Genomic DNA, 14,665 nt, shown 5'->3' on the forward strand with positions numbered 1-14,665 from the left:
GCCAATCAATGTCTTTGGGATCATTAGAAAATCACAGGCAGGTGACTTTGATCAGGGTTGGAGCTAAACTCTGCAGTGCATTGGACCTCCAGGGCAAGATTTGAGGAATGGGACAATAGAGTATGACTACATATTCATGCTTCAGTAAGATGATAAATCCTAACACAAATTAAACATTTAACAGATAAACGCTGAAATTTAAATATGCAATAATTTTTCACAAGATGTCCAAAAATTTGGCCATTTGGCTTTCCATAGAACACACCCTGAGCAGCTCTGACATCACTGTAGTTCAGTGAGAGACTCCGAGAAAGTGAAACTAACTTGATCTACAACATGGACGCCAGAAACCATCGAACTCTTTAAACAACTGAATATCGAGTCGTTCAGAGACACTTGTGAACACATCTGATACTCACAGGTAAGTGATAGAAATATAAGAGAGATTGTCCTGAACAGGTTTCTAATGGCAGTGGTCTGGTTTAGTAGGGTTTATGCAGAGTCGGCGTCAGAGCAGATCTACTGGAGGGGCGTTGGATCATCGCCGGGGGGGGGGGGCACTGTCATTTGATAAATATTTTTTGACGCATTGGCAACATCATAGTAGCATGGAAATCCAGACCTAAATCTGAAAGATCTATATAGAATGACAATGAACGATTTAGACTTGGGTTTTTATCTAAAAGAGGAACAGAAGACAGCTGTTTTGCCGACCGGATACGGCAAGAGTCAGTTAGCTTCAATGATCTATATAGAATGACATTCCCTAGAATATTAGCTCCAATTATCTATCTATATAGAATGTCATTATATAATTTATTTTTTATTTTCACCTGTCTTGATTCCTAATACACAACAGATGACGATTGTTAGAATACGATTCCATATCAGGTTAGTATGGCCTAGTTCAGCACTTTGCGAATGGACAGCGACTCAAGTTGCACGTAGCCTATTCTCGCGTTCTACGAGTTCAGTAGCCTACATTTTTTGGAAACGCGCGAGGAATTGCGGCTCATAACCTTGCACGTATGAGCACTTTTAAGAGCTGAGACAGGATAGGCTACATCGTTATCGGGAAACCTGACCCAGGACAGATAGCCTAAACAACAGAAAAGGACAGAAAATAATAGTATAAATATAATATAGGCTAAATAAAAAACATAAAATAGGTCTACAATAAATAGCTATATATTTTTGATACTTAAATAATTAACAGATTACGACGACAAAAATAAAACACTGAATCAGTCTGAAGCTTTGAAAAATCGGCAAAAAACAATGTCCCCATCAGACAAAGTTTTTTCGTAAAGATGTTTCTGAAAACTTAAGGCTTTTTTCTTCATAAAACGAGTTGGACATCATCACACAAATGTCTGCGTATGGACCAGTTAAATCAGAAGACTAAAATTCGCCTGCTGAGAATAAGGATATCACAACAATAATGAGGCACTCACACAAGGTATAAGGTTTAACTGATTTTTTAGTTTTTGATTTGCGTAGAATGCAAATTTTGGTAGAACTTGAAAAATAGATAAAGATAAAATAAAATACAGAAAATACAAAGTGTGCTTCAACAAATAAAATAATTTCTTTAAACACCCTTTTTTCTTAGGGTTTCAAGCAGGGGCCTAGCCATCTTTTCAGAAGTGAGGGGGACATAAATTATAATATATATATATGTATTACAATATAATATAAAACATTACAATAGAACATTAGCGACAACGATAGCTGGACGCTAGTGTCCATATTAGGAGTTTCCTTTTATGACTTTCTGCGCGAGAGCGCGCTCCGGCTTCGAGGATGAATGAAACACACACTGCAGGAGTTTTTAGCCTATGGGTCCGAAAAAAATATCAGGTCATGCGCAGACTATCTTGTCTCTTTGAGTTTAAATCTATATTTATTCACACCAGCTCTTGAAAACATCTATGCGAACACATTTGACTGAAAAAGTGCGGGGGACGAATTTCCATGATATTAAAAGTGGAATTACGCGTCCACCGCGTAATCTACGCCCCTGGTTTCAAGGACTTTAAATACTCTAAAGGACAAATTTTCTAAACAAAATAAATAATGGACAAAAATAAATGTATATTCTGCTATTACTTCATGGTAATACTTGTTTTTAACCTGGTTACACACCTCCCAGCAGTTCATGCACGCACCAAGCAGACATAAGCCTAGGCCTATATATCTTTACAGACAGCCAAGTATAAAACACAAATGCAGTTAGAACCCACAAACATTCATCAACAATTCACCTGCTTAGTAGGCCTTATGGAAGCCAGGGCTGTCTTCAATAAGTGAATTGAACAAACGAGTTACCCTCAGAAGAGTTGCAGGCGACGAGTGTTGCTACTGAACCGTCTAAGTACTGTGTCCCTCCATTCGCTTGTGCATTTGCTAGCATTCGCAGAAGGGCCAGTTTGGCTTTCATAGACCGTGGTGGTCGTGGCCGGAGTATCTAAGTCTGCTGATTGACGAGGCTGCGGAGGTCTAAATCATTTTCGTAAACCCAAAAAAAAAAAAAAAAAAAAAAAAAAAAAAAAAAAGCTGCTAACAACTGTCTATTATATAGACGGACAAACTGTTCTTCGACTTGAAATGGATTTTGCTCACGCGCTGCAAATCAAATAGAAAAAGTTTACTCGGCGACCAATAAGCATTCACCATGACGAAGCCTAACGTGCCATAAACAACCAAAATTATGCATTTCCCCCCATTCTTTTTATTTCATTTAATTTAAGTTAAAGTTTGAACATTTAATATTAAAATAATAACTAAAAGCAGGTTTAAGCGTGTAAAATACTCAGATACTTTAGATGTTTACTGCACTGAAATGATATCAGAATTGTACTAACAGTATGTCATTAGATCGAACAAAGTTTAGTGTTTCTGTCGTTTTGTCACGTGACATAAAGACAAACAGATAAAACAGGAAGTAAATGACCTGCAGACAAACTGAACACAAACCTGCTTCACTGCAGCTGAAAATCACTTTAACATTACACAATAACTTATGATCGTTTAATATATTTTGTGGAAAGATTAATCAAATTTTTGATAAGGAGATTTATATGTTTGTTGGAAAATATAAAGCTTGTACTTTGTACTTTCTTTAAACAGCAGGTCATAGTTCAGATTGCTCAGTAAGTTTACGAGTCTCTCACTGTACAAAAGGCCCTCAAGGAATCAAGTATGTATATAGTTAATTCAGAAGCATTACCTACTATGTCCAGTACGTGGCAGTATACCCTCACTTACGTAAGTGCACTGTTTATTATTAATGTTACTTTGAGATTGTGTCTAGTCACTGTTTAATGCCGTGATATGTGACGATTCATCCTAATGCTAAGCTAATCTTGACTGGTAGTGAAAGACATCATTTGTACGAAGTTTGTCAAGCATTAAGTGATTATTCATGGTGACTATTCATTCTGTAATTGTAATCAATGGCTGCAGTTGACTACTTCATAAAGCGGATTGCTGTTCTGTTGCTAATATATATTATCCTAATGTTAGTTTAATATTGTTCTAATGTCTTAGTGCGTGAGCATAATACTGTACTATTTGGGATGATAATATTACAGTCATTAATTATTCCTTCTTTCTGTTCATTTTAGAACCACATCCATATATATCTAATTGTATATATTGGAACCACAGAAAGAAATACCTTTATGCAATACCGTGCTGATTGCTGATTCTGACTCACAAACATCCAAGTAAACCTACATCAACCTGATACTGACTCCCTGAGTCGTGACTGACATCCTGTAGCGAATGCAACATATTACCAGTTAACTAGTTCAATCCTGTCTCTTCTGAACATTGTGGTCCTTCGAGCCGGAGGTTATTTGCTACAGTGACAGCATGGTTGATGAGCATCAGAGAGGAACTGTTCCAGAGGCCGTACGGCCAAAACGCCAGACACGTCACCCTGCCTGCTTTGATGATTTTGAAGTGAACTATGGAGGTTATCAGCCACATAACAAACATCCTTATACTTTAAGCACAGCACGGTATGAGCACAGACAAAACCAGGAATTCAGTGAGAGCAGAAGGTACACAACAGATGGCACATCGTACCCCACCTAAAGAAGCAAACCCATCATCAGAGTCCACTTCATATCCCTGCCTTCCAGATTCAAGAGCTCAGTCCTTCAGAGCCTCCCAGTATCGGACTGCTACTAGAAAGCTACCTGAAGCTTCTACTCCCTTCCATGAGCAGACCGCTAACGACCAGTATGCCCCCTACAGTCCACTCAAGGTTCAAATAAGTACCAGTGCTCCACCTACCTTGTATGGAAAGGGTGCTTCGCTTGACTCGCATGCTTCTCCTTCATATGTGGGTTCCCCTGATCCTTATTCACTGCCAGCTAGGACTCCGCATTATTCACATTATATTGTGAGTCATGGTGCTAATGACCCAAGTTACCCACCTCAGCAGCAGAGAGCCTCCCTGACTGAGCCACAAAGCATGATGGTTTTGATTGACAAAATGATGGGTCAGTTACAGCTAATGAAAGAAGAAGTTGCATCAAAGCATGGCACCCCTAGCAGATCACCACCCAGACCAGCACAGCCTTATAAAGAGCCACCTCCTGTGCATTATGAAAACCCTGACCAACAATATGCTGCTGACCGAGTTTATGGGCCATTTGACCGATTCCAGAGCGGCTACGTGCCTGCGCCGAGATCAAAGATCGATATGTACCATCACTCAGTGCCCCTACCTACTCAGAAACCCAAGCCTTCTTGGGCAGAGCAGCCTTCCATTCAGCTAAAAGAGTCAGCTGCAGAATACCGTGGTCCTAAACCCAGTATACCCTACCTGGTGCATAAAGATCCAAGCGAGTTTGCTCGCCTGAAGCTTGCGCTCCACAATCTGCTACCTGAAGATGCGTCAGAGTTGTTCAAGTTCCAGATCTTGGTGGACCATCTGCAACTGGAAGAGGCAAGACTGATTGCGGATTCTTTCCTTAACTCTCCATATCCTTATACAGAGACAATGGCTGCCTTGACAGAGAAATTTGGTAAGCCTCACCAACTTGCTTTGAGTAAGATTGCTCGAGTAATGGATGCACCAGATGTTCATCCAGGAGACCCTGAAGCCTTCGAAAGGTTTGCATTACAAGTTCAAGCTCTGGTAGGACTGCTGAAATCCCTGGGACCAGATGGGGATGCCGAATTGACGTGCGGTTCTCATGTGGTTCGTCTGCTGACTAGGCTGCCACCTGATTTAAGAGCTGCTTTCAGGAGACAAATGCTGCCTAGTCAATCCTCAAGCTTTACACTTCCAGAGTTCTCCAAATGGTTGCAAGCTGAATCATGGTGTCTAAGTAGTGATGTGGTGGGAAACATTCAGATGAAAGGTTGGCCAAAGCAAAGGTCTGATAAACACAAAGAGGTCAAGACCAGCTACTGTACTGCATGGAGCAGGCAGCCCTGCCACAAATACAACTTCCTCCCTAATCAAACCTGCCACTTTGCCAGAGAACAAGGTGAAAATTAAAGCCTATTGTCCCTATTGTGAGAATGCAGACCATTTCCTTAGTCAGTGCGTCAACTTCCAGCAGCTCACGACCGAACAAGTGAAGCAATGGATTCAGACTAACAAACGCTGTTGGAAGTGTGGAAGGTCACTTTTATCTGCACAGTGCAACCTGAAGAAACCCTGTAACAAGTGTAAAGGGAAACATTTGCTGATACTCCATGACATCAATTACAAGTCAGTCAAAGATAATTCCCCAGCATCAAGTTTCACTGCGGAAACTTTATACCTGGACAAACCTGGAACAGATAGCCGGGTTCTGCTCAAGGTAGTCAGAGTTCTGCTGAATATAATAACCGCACCTTGGACACTTATGCCATCCTAGACGATGGATCGGAACGCACCATCTTATTGTTTGCTGCAGCCCAGAAACTGAATCTGAAAGGGGAAGAGGAGAAGGTATCCACTAGAACCATCCATCAGAAAGTGTCGCAACTGCAAGGCTCAAAGGTTTCATTCAGCATCTCTCCAGTGGCGCAACCACATAAGACATACCATATCAAGCAAGCCTTCACAGCCGACCACCTAGGGTTAGCTCAACAATCCTATCCTATGGAGGCCCTTGTAAGTAAGTACAAACACCTAAAGGGACTTCCTATCCAGTCCTTTGAGAAGATTCACCCGCTCTTGCTGATTGGTGCTGATCAGCCTCATCTAATCACTCCAATCGAGCCAGTTAACCTGGGACCACCTGGCGGGCCAGCCGCCATCAAAACAAGACTGGGTTGGACACTACAGGGCCCAGTGAAGCTTCTTCTGAATCCTCTTCATCCTCAGCAGGTCCTTTTCACCTCTTTGTCACCCAAGCATACAGAGCTGATGAGAAATGTCACAAAGCTATGGGAACTGGACATTCTCCCCTGTCGTAATGAGAAACAAGTCACTCGCTCCAGAGAGGATCAGGCGGCCCTTGAAATCCTGAACAAAGGAACTGTGAGAGTTGACGTGAATGGCAGTAACGGAGTTGCGTAAATCCAGTATGGCTTGTCTTAACGCCTCCGAAGAAGCCGTAATGCCACTCCTTCGTAGAACTGAAAGGCATCTCTTGAAAGACCCAGAACGAGCAGCTACCTATTCTGCGGAGATCAAGAAATTGTTGGAGGAAGGTTATGTGGCCAAACTTGATCCAGACAAACCACCACAGACCCTCGAGCGGTGGTTCATACCACATCATATGGTCATGCACAATGACAAAAATCGACTGGTATTCAACTGCTCGTTCCAGTATGAGGGAATTAACCTAAATGAGTCCCTACTACCTGGCCCAGTACTAGGTCCGTCACTCCTTGGAGTCCTGATAAGATTCAGGGAGCATTCTGTAGCGGTGAGTGGGGATGTGAAAGGAATGTTCCATCAAGTTCGACTTCTGGAACAGGACAGACCTATCCTGCGATTCCTTTGGAGAGATATGGAACGAGACAGAGAACCGGACATGTATGAATGGCAGGTGCTCCCATTCGGCACTACTTGCAGCCCTTGCTGCGCTTCCTATGCCCTGCATAAACATTTCCTTGACAACACAGAGTCGGGTGATGACCTGCAATTCACTATTCAAAGGAGCTTCTATGTTGACAACTGTCTTCAGAGCCTGAACACAGCCGATGAGGCCAGAGGGCTGATTGACCGACTCAGAAAGCTACTGGCAAGTGGAGGATTTAATATCCGGCAGTGGGCTTCAAAACCAACCTGGAGTAGTAAGCCATCTACCTAAGGAAGCTCAGTCTGCCAGTACCGAACTGTGGTTGTCTCAAAGGGAAACTGAAGTTCCTGAATCCACTCTGGGTCTGCACTGGCACTGTCCCACAAGCACCGTCCTTTAGAGTATGGACTACAATGCGCAATTTATATCGGGTTCTCGCCAGTCAATATGATCCATTGCTTCATTCTCCCCTACACGACCAGAGCGAAAATCCTAGTTCAGAAACTGTGGGCTAAGCCGAGAGAATGGGACGATCCTCTATTTCCTGATGAACTTTTGCAGAACTGGCTACAGTGGGAGGCTGAACTTAAGTCTCTTTCCTCCATTACTTTTTCTAGATGCCGTGTGACTCCAGAAATGGACAATGATTCTGTAAGGAGAGAGATACATGTGTTCTGTGATGCATCAGAAAGGGCCTATGGTGCAGTCTCATACCTGAGAACAGAGAACAGCCAAGGCAAGGTACAGTTAGCATTCCTAATTGCACGCTCCCGAGTTGCACCCAAGAAACAGTTGTCAGTTCCCAGACTTGAACTCTGTGCCGCACTCTGTGGAGCTCAGTTAGCAGAGATGCTAAGGAAAGAACTTACACTTGAATATCACAGGATTACCTTGTGGTCCGATTCCACCACAGTACTTAATTGGTTGCAGTCAGAGTCCTGCCGGTTCAAAGTCTTTGTTGGCACCAGGGTTGCAGAGATACAAGAAACTACAAATCCACAGGATTGGAGGTACGTAGACTCTGCTCTGAATCCTGCGGATGATCTAACAAAGGGAAAATCGCTTGAGGACCTAGCCACTCCAAACAGATGGAGCAATGGACCCCCATTCCTTTTAATGTACTCTGATCACTGGCCAAAGAGCCCTGCTGCCAACTGTCTGAAAGATGACTCAGAGTTACGCAAGTCAACATTTTGCGCCCTAAATGTAGTGACCTCCAAAGCAGAAATTCCTGATGCCAGCCAGTTTACAACTTACAGAGAATTACTGGAAACTACTGCACGATGTGTCCATGGGGTGGCAAATGGAGAACCACTGACAGCTGGAGACTTCCTACAAGCAGAAATCCTTCAGTGGAGAGCATCTCAGCTGGATAGTTTCTTTGATGACTTCCAATGCCTGAAACAAGGTAAACCTCTCCCTTCTAACAGTAAACTACTCACCTTGAGTCCAGAGCTGGATGAAGAGATGGATGTTATTCGAGTGGGGGGAAGACTTCGACGAGCCGAAGCACTCGACATAGCAACTAAGCACCCAATTGTCCTTGACCCTAGTCATGCCCTTACCAAGCTCATCATTCAAGATTATGACCACCAGTTGAAACATCCTGGCCCAGAGAGAGTCCTGGCTGAAGTCAGAAGGAAGTTTTGGATTCTGCGTGGCAGAGAGGCCATCCGCAATCACCAGTTTCGATGCACTGACTGTCGGAGATGGAGAGCCAGCCTAAAAATCCCACAAATGTCAGACTTACCTGTAGCTCGACTTCAATTATTTAAGCCTGCATTTTATTCCACAGGGATGGATTGCTTTGGGCCCTTCTCAGTAAAGATTGGACGGAGAGTGGAGAAAAGATGGGGAATAATTTGGAAGTGTTTGACAACTAGATGCATCTACTTAGACATACTAGCAAGTATTGACTCTGATTCCTTCCTTATGGCATTTAGGAGGTTTGCGGCACGTAGAGGAACACCCTTCGAATTTTGGTCTGATCAAGGGACTAATTTTAAAGGCGGAGAGATAGAATTGCATGAAGCCTTCAAAAAGTACGTCACCTGAGTTACAGCTACAGTTAGCGAAGCAGAAATGTTAACTTCCGCTTCAACCCACCTAGAGCCCCTCATTTCGGAGGAGCATGGGAACGGGAGATACGATCTGTTAAATCAGCTTTGTATGCTTCTGTGGGTGCTCAATCTGTTACAGAGGAAGTCCTCAGGACAGTGTTAACTGAGGTAGAGGGAATACTGAACTCCAAGCCTCTTGGATACCTATCCTCTGACGTTTCAGATATTGATCCTGTTACCCCGAATCACCTTCTCATGGAGCGGCTTGACGGCTCTCTCCCACAAGTTGTGTATCCTCAAAGCGAAATGATCAGACGGAAACGATGGCGCCACAGTCAGATCCTCACTGACTTATTCTGGTCTGCGTTCATCTAGTACTATCTACCGAATCTGCAAACTCGATCTAAATGGCAGAAAGATGTCGAGGACATTGCCATTGGAAACGTTGTTATGCTGGTAGACCCCCAATTGCCTAGAGCTATGTGGTTGATCGGAAAGGTCACCAATGTCATGCCAAGTTCAGATGGACATATCAGAACTGCGGAGGTGCTCATCAAGGGACGGACTTATACCAGACCAGTTTCAAGGATGATTGTACTTCCTGCCATTCCTGATGACACAGAAACCTCATAACTGCGGACCATTTATCAGGGACAAATTTAGTGCCTAAATTTGGGGGCGGCTGTACAAAAGGCCCTCAAAGAATCAAGTATGTATATAGTTAATTCAGAAGCATTACCTACTATGTCCAGTACGTGGCAGTATACCCTCACTTTCGTTCACTGCATGTGTTGCATCAGCCGTAGCTGCGATTGCGTTATGAGGAAATTACCTTAAGCTCCGGTCAGATGTGGACTGTTAGCGCTTGATTCCTGCTAAATTCACCTGTTCTAATTATTCCTGATTGGTTTTAGTTGGTGTGCATCAATGACGATATGTAAGTGCACTGTTTATTATTAATGTTACTTTGAGATTGTGTCTAGTCACTGTTTAATGCCGTGATATGATGTCTTTCACTACCAGTCAAGATTAGTTTAGCATTAGGATGAGTCGTCACATTTGTACGAAGTTTGTCAAGCATTAAGTGATTATTCATGGTGACTAGTCATTCTGTAATTGTAATCAATGGCTGCAGTTGACTACTTCATAAAGCGGATTGCTGTTCTGTTGCTAATATATATTATCCTAATGTTAGTTTAATATTGTTCTAATGTCTTAGTGTGTGAGCATAATACTGTACTATTTGGGATGATAATATTACAGTTAGTAATTATTCCTTCTTTCTGTTCATTTTAGAACCACATCCATATTTATCTAATTGTATATATTGGAACCACAGAAAGAAATACTTTTATGCAATACCGTGCTGATTGCTGATTCTGACTCATAAACATCCAAGTAAACCTACATCAACCTGATACTGTCTCCCTGAGTCGTGACTGACATCCTGTAGCGAATGCAACATATTACCAGTTAACTAGTTCAATCCTGTCTCTTCTGAACACTCACTTTGTTTCAAACGAATGATTGTGTTTCCATCACTATCAGTTCTCACATTTTAACCAATTAAACTATCATTTTTCTTTAAAAGGCTTTAAGAGGGAAAGAACAATGGCAGAATCTTCACTAACAGCAAGAAAAACCAGGAGACAGAGTGGCTGACTGTACATGATCTCTTTATATTTGAGTTTCTTCAGCACTCTTTGTCTCTAAACACTCTTTACATTCAACCAGCTTCATGAGGTGCATCATCTTCATAAACAGTATTGAATGAGTTCACACTAATCCTAAATAATGTCTCTTTCCAGTAATGTCATCCTCCATGAGTTCACTGTCTGAGGAGACTCAGTGCTCTCTATGTCTGGATGTGTTCACTGATCCAGTTTCGACTCCATGTGGACACAACTTCTGCAAGATCTGTCTGAATAAGTGCTGGGACAACAGCCAGACTTGCAGCTGTCCATACTGTAAAGAAACATTCAAGCAAAGACCTGATCTCAAGATTAATACCACACTCCGAGAGCTCGTAGATCACTGTAAGAAGAAAAGTCTTGAGAAAACAACTGAAGTTCTGTGTGACTTCTGTGAGGAAAGAAAGCTGAAAGCGCTGAAGTCGTGTCTGGTGTGTCAGAGCTCTTACTGTGAAACTCACCTGGAGCCTCATTTGAGAGTGACACGTTTGAAGAAACACAAACTGATGGATCCTGTGAGTAATCTGGAGGACTATATATGTCAGAAACACGAGAGACCTCTGGATCTGTTCTGTAGAGATGATCAGACATGTGTGTGTTCAATCTGCTCTGTGAAAGACCACAAGAACCACAACACTGTTCCTATAGAAGAGGAGAGTCAAGAGAAGAAGGTAGACGTTATTATTCTTTTAAAGGACTGATATCATGAGGAATCAGATTTTATTTCATATTGTGAGTTTAATCTGTGTTATGATAAATGTGTCTGTGTTGTTCTCTCTATAGACTGAACTGATGAAGACACAGAAAGACGTGCAGCTGATGATCCAGAACAGAATCAAGAAGATTCAAGACATCAAACACTCAGCAGAAGTCAGAAAAGTGAGTTTAAAATAATAGAATAAAAAATATATAAATATTTACTATTGCAACAAACTTCAATGTTTAGAGACATTGAGAAGACATAACAATAACAAAATAAACAAACAATCAAACGAATGACAGATGACTCTCAGACTAAAATATTCAGCAACAGCCAATAAAACAAGAACTAAAATGTCCAGGGCTTGTTCTGCTCTCGTCCAGGGTGCAGAGTGAAGTTTAATTCTTCATTTGAGGGATTCTGAAAACACATGTAGCCTATGTATGTGAACAAAAATGTATGAGCAATAGTTACACAGATTCTTCTGTTAGCAAACACTGCTAATAATGTGTTGCCTGTCCTGGTTGAGCAGATAAACACAGAGAAGGAGAAAGCAGTCCGTGTGGAGCTCTTCACTGATCTCATCCGCTCCATTGAGAGACATCAGACTGAACTGCTGGAGATGATGGAGGAGCAGCAGAAAGCAGCAGAGAAACAGGAGCAAGAGCTGATTGAAGAGCTGGAGCAGGAGATCACTGAGCTAAAGATGAGAAACACTGAGCTGGAGCAGCTCTCACACACTGAAGATCACCTCCACCTCCTACAGGTCAGTCAACATGATCTCTCTGATCAATCATAATGCAGGATATGACATGCTGAAGGATTTCTCCTCTCTCCTGCTGTAGATTCACTCATCCCTGTGCAGCTCTAGAAACACCAGGAACTGGCCTGAGATCAGTATGAAGACTCATGAGAGTCTGGAGACTCTGAGGAGAGCTCTGACTCAACTGAAGGACACTATAGATGAGAAACTCACACTAACTGGTACATCAATACACACTGATCAGATAGAAACATGATAGTGTACTCTATTCTTTAAATATAAGCTTCAGATCTGATTGTTTTCTTGTCATTAGTCTCTACAGAGCTGAAGTGGATGCAGCAGTATGCAGGTACAGTGTGCTGTCTGCACTACACTAGTTTACATTCATACACTCACTGCTTCATTACTGCACTACAATCTGATTCAACACTGGGTTAACTAAAAACATCAGCATCACAGAATATCTGTATTCTCTGTTTTCTCAGTGGATGTGACTCTGGATCCTGATACAGCTCATCCTGATCTCATTCTGTCTGATGATGGAAAACAAGTGAGACATGGAGACATTAGACAGAAACTCCCAGACAAACCAGAGAGATTTGATTACTGTGCCTGTGTCCAGGGAAAGGAGGGATTCTCCTCAGGGAGATTTTATTTTGAGGTGCAGGTGAAGGGAAAGACTGAATGGGATTTAGGAGTGGCCAGAGAATCCATTAACAGGAAGGGACTGATCACACTGAGACCCAGAGATGGATACTGGATTGCGTGGCTGAGGAATGGAGATGAATATAAAGCCTGTGATGATCCTCGTGTCTCTCTGTCTCTGAGAGTGAAGCCGCAGCGGGTCGGTGTGTTTGTGGATTATGAGGAGGGTCTGGTCTCCTTTTATGATGTGGAGTCCAGCTCTCATATCTACTCTTTCACTGCTCAGACTTTCACTGAAAAACTCTATCCATTATTTAGCCCAAGCCTTAATGATGGAGGTAAAAATTCAAGCCCACTGATCATCACACCTGTCAGTTATAATAAATGAATTTACTCAGTTATCAAATGAAAGATTAAAATAATGCATTTATAATTAAAAATCTGGAAACATTATGTGCTGCTATTTTTTTTATCATTTGCTTTAGTTTTTTTAAATCCAAAAGTTTGTATCACATATTTTTAATGTTAATATAATGCTTGTTCAGTAAATTATTATTTGTTCAACTTTTCATAAATATTCCTGAAATTGTTCTCCCTGACAAAGTGAAATTGCCAAAACAACAAAACTCTGATAATTTCTGTAGAACTGAGATGGCTGTGATCTTTCTGTTATAAGGAGTGAGACAGCAGAACACAACACACAATAAATATCACATAACATCACAAACGAAGGTCACAAAACATTTATTAAGTTGGCTTGCAAAAGCCAACTTACTGATCTACTATTTAATCTTATTATTATGTTGGCTTGTTGCCAACATACTGTTATGCTATTTAAACTTCTTCTTCTTCTTCTTTTTCTTATTATTATTTTTCTGACAGAAATTCTGAACGCTACTCCTCCTAGGGCTTTAAAGCCACAAGCTCCAAACTTGGCAGACACCTGCGGGATAGAGCGGTGCTGGTTGCTATATCTTTTTAGACTGATCAGACGTAAAGACGTTTTTTTTTTATAAATTTTTAAATGTCAAAATACATTACCCATAGACTTACATTATCTGAGAAAAATTGCTTCCCTAGTTGCAATACCCGAGATTAAGGGAGGAGTCGGGTTTCGTTTCACTTTTAAACCGTTTAAAAATACCAAGTAAATAATAAAATTTCCCTCAAACTGACAAGCTAAACCAACATATCTGATTATTACAGGGGTCAGGGCTCATTAATAATTGATTTCTGGGCAGAGAGCAGTCAGAAAGATGAGAGAAGAATCACTGCTGCTGTCTCCACGGAGCTCACAACGAGCGAATTCATTCTTATTTAAGACCTTTTAAAACAGCGATTGCACGCAATCCACACGTTAGAACACACCAAGAGCTATACGCGTTTTGAGTCATTTTCTCCTGATAACCCCGACAATTACTTAAATTACATTTTCAGTTTTAATCGTACAGATAAGAGCAATACATCAATCGAATCTGTAAAGGGTCTACTTTTTTTTGGATACAAACATAATAACAACAAAACTTTGTGCACTTATAAAATAAAGATAACAAACGAGGTGTGCTGTCTTCAACCTTGTCTGCGCTGATCTTCATTTACAAACACGTCAATAAAATGAACTGTAACTGAACTGAATACTCAACGAAGAGACATGAGAGATATATCTATAGAAAGCTTGACATGTCTACTTTTAAACTAAATAAGTGCTGCCGAACAAATATTCTGTGATAAAGTACGCGATGTCCTTTTTTCACGTCTCCCTTCATTTTATCTAATGTGTATGGAAGGCCAAGAGGGTCAAATACACGTGAATTTTAACGCGTCAACAA

At 41.5% G+C, this 14,665-nt stretch overlaps 1 protein-coding gene and 1 long non-coding RNA gene across 2 annotated transcripts; both read left to right on the forward strand.

Annotated features, from left to right (window-relative positions):
• Positions 1–241: 241 nt before the first annotated feature.
• Positions 242–10,712, forward strand: LOC113055610 (uncharacterized). Its single transcript, XR_003277543.1, has 3 exons — positions 242–421; positions 3,130–3,152; positions 10,629–10,712. It is a non-coding gene; the product is annotated as an uncharacterized LOC113055610 (long non-coding RNA).
• A 133-nt stretch (positions 10,713–10,845) lies between these two features.
• Positions 10,846–13,224, forward strand: LOC113055609 (E3 ubiquitin-protein ligase TRIM39-like). The gene is made up of 6 exons (XM_026222032.1): positions 10,846–11,399; positions 11,512–11,607; positions 11,961–12,194; positions 12,274–12,412; positions 12,505–12,540; positions 12,677–13,224. Exons 1-6 carry the CDS (start codon positions 10,848–10,850, stop codon positions 13,222–13,224), a joined length of 1,605 nt encoding a protein of 534 aa, XP_026077817.1. The 5' UTR covers positions 10,846–10,847.
• The last annotated feature ends 1,441 nt before the right edge of the window (positions 13,225–14,665 follow it).

The sequence above is a fragment of the Carassius auratus genome, chromosome 36 (genome assembly GCF_003368295.1).
Source record: "Carassius auratus strain Wakin chromosome 36, ASM336829v1, whole genome shotgun sequence".
NCBI classification, from domain to species: domain Eukaryota; kingdom Metazoa; phylum Chordata; class Actinopteri; order Cypriniformes; family Cyprinidae; genus Carassius; species Carassius auratus.